The sequence below is a fragment of the Tilletiaria anomala genome (genome assembly GCF_000711695.1).
Source record: "Tilletiaria anomala UBC 951 chromosome Unknown K437scaffold_226, whole genome shotgun sequence".
Lineage (NCBI taxonomy): Eukaryota > Fungi > Basidiomycota > Exobasidiomycetes > Georgefischeriales > Tilletiariaceae > Tilletiaria > Tilletiaria anomala.
In genome coordinates this window covers 1-5,018 of record NW_013546796.1, presented here as the reverse complement: position 1 = coordinate 5,018, position 5,018 = coordinate 1, and the positions used below count along the sequence as shown (strand labels likewise).

Sequence of the window (5,018 nt, the reverse complement as noted above, 5' to 3'; positions counted from 1 at the left end):
TGATTGTAGCATCACCGGACCCAGCATTCTTGATTGTCGACCATTCATTATTCATTGCAGGATGCGTTGCAGAGCAACCGTCATGATGCAGCCTGTAGCGAAAGAGAGCGCGCCGAGCTGTATTGCTGATAACGCACCGCGTGGCTTTGTTGCTGTCGATGTTTGTGCTGCAGAAGATGTCCAGCCTGTGGCGATCGCCTGCCTGCACTTGCTTGACTCAAAGTGCGGCGCTTGAAAAGCGTCGTGTTCGCGCTTTTGGCGGGCGAGACGTTCCTTCTCGTTTGGGTCAGTGCAAGCTTCAAAAGTCTTCAAGCCCGGGAGCCCGTCCAGGCTGAGGGTATTGGTCGTGATCCAATATGAGCCGAGCGAATTGGAGACAATATCGCTGTGCTCATCTGCTGCTGGCATGGATACACGCTTCTCTGTCCATTCAGCGAGCGTCCGCCGCGCACGGCTTATGGGAGAGAAGACGGGGATAGAATAGCCGCAGGATGTCGAACAGGTGTGCAGCTCAATGTCGATCAGCGCTCGGACGCCTTGCGGGAGGCGGTCTTCGGGTGGCGCCAGTTCGTGAAAAGCTGATGATGGATCCATACGCTCGTGCACCGTGCCTGTCAGTGAGAAAAGAAATCGGAGCGGAAGGTTGAATGCGACTCTGCGGTCGCGCCATGTCACCATGCAGCTCACCTTTGCCAAAGACGCGCACGATGCGCGGCGGGCCCTCCGTGAGGTTGACCCACATGATGGTGATTCGCCCATTACCATCCTGCCTCAGATGGCTGATCGTCTCATTGCCGCTGCCAGTCAGGTCGAGGTAGCAGACACGATGCTCATCGACAATCTGGATCAGCGGTATGCCATCTTGCTCACGAGACTTTGGACTGGTGTTCACACTGCCGCCCGCCAGTGGCGCTGTTGCGACGAAGAAGATCGGCTGCGCAGCCAACCAGGGGATCAACGAGGAGGGAATGGCGTCGTAGAATTTGCCCATCCTTGTAATAAAAGGCGGTAGTCAGTCTCTTTACTGTTCGATTTCGTTGTAGCGGGAGCCAGCGGAGTCCGTGACGAGAGGTTGCGTGCTTTCGCCAGGTTAGGCAAAGGAAGCTAGATCAATGTTGTATATAGCAGAAGCCAATGCATACACCCTATAGTGTCCTGACGGACGTGGATGTGGTGAGTCAAGAGTGCATCGACAACCGCGGTCCGCGAATGCCGGGAAGTGTTGAGTCACGTCCGAGAAAACCCGCGCAAAGCTTTGACAATATCGACCCCAGGTGACCTTTCCTTCTCACAGCTTGCAGCCTGCTGCTTGCAGTGTAGCTGCAGCACGTCAGGCTTCGAGATCGAAACACGCGACTATTTGATTAGGGGCGAACACAAGCCAACGTTCAACGTAACGATTCGCGCGCGCATGCGACGCGAATCCATGCTCAGCCGCTGCGAGAATGAGCCAAACCGTATTATCTTTCGGCTCGAGCAGCCTACAAGCTGCTGACCTTGACACGCTTGAAGACCGTGAATGGTTGAACGACAATATTATTGCGTTCTTTTTCGAATTGATGGAAGCGCAACTGGGGGAAAAGAGGAAAGACGAGGCGGCATTGTGGCCACCAAGTATTGTGGAGCTGCTTTGCTCACTATCGGACGGTGAGCCTGTATCAGGCGCTTCCCACCAGCATACCATATCTCTCCTGACCTTATACGGCCTTCATTCTCTTCGTGGCGGCACTATGCGTAAACAACAGGCGAAGAACGCGATCACGAGGGACTCTTCCCGCCTTTGAGGTCATGTGCGTTCCTACCGATCAATGACCGCTACTCGTCATCAACACACGACAGCATTGGCACGCACTGGTCCCTTTTGGTTGTCACTGATGGTCATGCTCCAGATATCGCAAAGGCGAGGCACTACGATTCACTTTATGGGCACAACGACCGTGCGGCACGGCGAGTATGGTACAAGTATCACCGTCTTATTGGTGGTAGCACCGACAAAGGCAATTGCGCCCTCGATCGATTTGAAGAGGCAAAAGAGCTTGCTTCACAAGTCAATGGTTCGTCGGCCGTGGAAGCGAAATGGACCTGTTTTGCGCTCATAACTTCCCCTTTGTGGCCACGTCACCGGTATGTGCACGTGCATAGCAAACGATTGCGGTCTGTATCCCCTTGTCTTCGCCGACCTCCTGTTGCTCTCATGTAGTCCTCAGCCGCAGGGTGCAAAGACGATCGCAGCGAAAGTGCTGCCAAAAGACGTGGAGGCTTACAGGAAGCGATTCAGAGATTGGACACACAAGTGGCTCGAATATTGCATAAAGAAGCAAGAGAGTTGGAAGAGCTGGTCGGACGTCAAGGCGCATGTTGGCGATGTACCGCGATTGAATCTATAGTCTTCAGTTGATGTAACATATACCTTCACTGGGCGATGGTTGTCGGTTGACCTGCCACTAACTGCCTATACATTGAGTTATCCCTGAAATACACCGATTCTATGGGCCTTCTTTTGTTGCGACAAGCGGCGCTCGCCGCAGAGTAATTCCCAAATGTGGCCAGCCACTCGACAAAGGCCGGGATCCTGATGGGTGTGTCGATTGTAGAGCTCATGCCGTGGCAGGGTTGAATGCATGGTCAGGTGTTCCTTTCCGTCCTTCACAACAACAACAACAACAACAAAGCTTGCTAGGTAACATGCCGGAGCCGGCAGGAGTATGTGCAATCCGAGACATTGGCCCCGTGAGCGTCGGTAGTCGTGCGGAGCGCTCGGGCAAAGAGGAGCGTCGCAGGTTGTGCTCCTGCTGCCTCCAAGTGCGTGGTATTCAACGCATGCAAGACCACGTCAGTCAGATGAGGCCAGCCGCCTTCCTGCCACAGCACCGTGCAGCGCGTACCCGCCATGCAGACTCGCAAGCCCTCTTTCACTTGTTTGACAGCTGCTTCAGCTGTGTTTGGGGACAGCTTGCGAGGAGAGAAAGGTACGAGCGCCCAGCCAGCCAGCGAGGACCTTGCTCTTGCGCTCCACAACGTTATCGGAAATCAATGCCAAAGGCGGACCCCAAGGTTGTGGGGCCGTGGAAGCAACGGAGGAGGTCGACAGGCCACCCTCTCGACCTTGCCATTGCACGCTGGCCTGCCTCTCGGCCGATAGCCTGTGTCGGGTGGCTAGCGGCGCATTGACCACCCTCAGGCGCAGGCGCAGCACCCACCAATCACCGTCAGCAGATGAGGGCTGCAGGCGTCGTCACTCGACTGCGGTCGATGAGCAACTGCGAGAATATACAGCGGTCGTCGTCCTGGACAGATCCTTGTCACAAACACTCACCCCCGCGATCCTCGCTCCTCCCAGGATCGTGCCTGGGTCGGAGCGTGAATGTCGTAGAGTCGTCCGCGCCTCATCAGCCGTCATGTCCGGCGCATACAGCCTTTCGTGCGAGCTGCACGGCCATGAAGCAGATGTGAGTCTAAACGGGGTGGCCGTGCATATGCGCCTGGCCGTCCGCTGACGTCGCGAGCTGTCCCACGTGGGGTTCTCTGTGCAGATTCGTGCAGTCTCTACTCTAGGCCTGGAAAATGGCACAGATCTTTTGCTCAGCGCATCAAGAGACAAGACTGCTCGTCTCTGGTCGCGCCCAGCTGGTGCGAAGCAATTTGACACCTCCGGAGTGCTGAGTGGACACGATGGGTTCGTCAATGCATGCGCCTTCTTCCACTCCGGGGCTGCTGCCCCAGGGATCTCACGTAGCGTCGCCGGCGCAGATGCAGAGATTTTCGCGCTGACCGCCGGACAAGACAAGATGATCAATGCATACAGTGTAACCACATGGCCAAAGCTTGCCGTTAGCGACACTCCCGACTACACGCTGCTTGGGCATGAAGAGAATATATGCTCTCTCGATGCTGGACCTGGTGGCTCATACATCGTCAGCGGCAGCTGGGACAAGTGAGTTACGCTGTCAGGCTGCCATCTTAGCCGCTCGCGTAGCCTGACGCCTCGCTTGCTAAAACACAGAACGGCCAAAGTGTGGAAAGACTGGAAGTGCGTGGCCACATTAAAGGGGCATGCGCACGCAGTGTGGGCAGTATTAGCTGTGGATGAAGACCGCATATTAACCGGTATGTACATGGTATTCGCCTCGAATGTGTCCTTCGGCTGACATGCAAGTTCCGTTATGTGGTAATAGCATCAGCCGACAAACTCATTCGCCTATGGTCTATATCGAGTCCAAGCAAGCCAATCGCAACGTTTTCTGGGCATTTGGATGCTGTACGAGGGTTAAGCCTTCTACAAGGTGGTAAAGCTTTTGCCAGCTGTGGAAATGACTCGTGAGTCGTTCGAAGCGGGCTGTTTTGCACATCCCGTGAGCTCACTATCATCTTCACCGATAGGAACGTTTGCATCTACTCATTAGTGGATTTGTCTTCTCCCTCGGCTAATCAGCCAATCTACACACTCTCTGGACACACATCTTTTGCCTACTCCCTCGCAGCGATCGAGTCTGGGCAAGGTGAGGTGGCAAGTTCTGGCGAAGATCGCAGCGTGCGGATATGGAAAGGTGATGGCAGCGCCGGATCTATGCAGCAAAGTATCACACTCCCTGCTGTCTCTGTCTGGAGCGTTGCTGCAATTCCTGGCGGAGATCTCGCTACTGGCAGTAATGATGGCGTCCTCAGAGTGTTTACAAGAGACGAAGCACGCAAGGCTGGTGCAGAAGAGATCAAGGTGAGTACAGCTTCGCCAGCTTTGATGAAATAGCCCCAAGATAACCCCTTTCCCGCTTCTTGCAGATTTTTGATGCTGCAGTCGCGTCACAAGAGCTGAATAAAGCGCAGATTGGCGATGTGAACTTAGAGCAGCTCAGGGGTCTCGAGGCACTCTGCCAGCCTGGAACAAAGGAGGGGGAGGTCAAGATGGTGCGCAACGGAGACAAGGGCGAGGCATATCAATGGACAATGGGATCCTGGCAAAAGATTGGCGATGTCATTGGAGGCGTCGCAAAAGGGAAAAAGCAGCTCTACCAAGGCAA

The 5,018-nt window shown here is 54.9% G+C and overlaps 4 protein-coding genes across 4 annotated transcripts; 2 read left to right on the top strand and 2 right to left on the bottom strand.

Moving 5' to 3' along the window:
• Positions 1 to 51: 51 nt before the first annotated feature.
• K437DRAFT_296974 (uncharacterized protein) lies at positions 52 to 991 on the bottom strand (the record flags this gene model as incomplete). The annotated part of the gene is made up of 3 exons (XM_013384310.1): positions 52 to 92; positions 138 to 611; positions 688 to 991. 3 exons carry the CDS (start codon positions 989 to 991, stop codon positions 52 to 54), a joined length of 819 nt encoding a protein of 272 aa, XP_013239764.1.
• Positions 992 to 1,307: 316 nt separating this feature from the next.
• On the top strand, positions 1,308 to 2,443 carry K437DRAFT_260399 (cysteine proteinase). Its single transcript, XM_013384309.1, has 3 exons — positions 1,308 to 1,647; positions 1,746 to 2,054; positions 2,143 to 2,443. The coding sequence occupies exons 1-3, from the start codon at positions 1,446 to 1,448 to the stop codon at positions 2,385 to 2,387; spliced, it is 756 nt and encodes a 251-aa protein (XP_013239763.1). The 5' UTR covers positions 1,308 to 1,445; the 3' UTR covers positions 2,388 to 2,443.
• K437DRAFT_260398 (uncharacterized protein) lies at positions 2,434 to 2,994 on the bottom strand. The gene has a single exon (XM_013384308.1). The coding sequence runs from the start codon at positions 2,890 to 2,892 to the stop codon at positions 2,677 to 2,679; it is 216 nt and encodes a 71-aa protein (XP_013239762.1). The 5' UTR covers positions 2,893 to 2,994; the 3' UTR covers positions 2,434 to 2,676.
• Positions 2,995 to 3,572: 578 nt separating this feature from the next.
• On the top strand, positions 3,573 to 5,018 carry K437DRAFT_216926 (WD40 repeat-like protein; the record flags this gene model as incomplete). The annotated part of the gene is made up of 6 exons (XM_013384307.1): positions 3,573 to 3,737; positions 3,825 to 3,934; positions 4,004 to 4,107; positions 4,176 to 4,317; positions 4,381 to 4,714; positions 4,780 to 5,018. Coding segments are annotated over 6 exons (1,094 nt in total), but the record flags the coding sequence as incomplete, so codon positions are not given.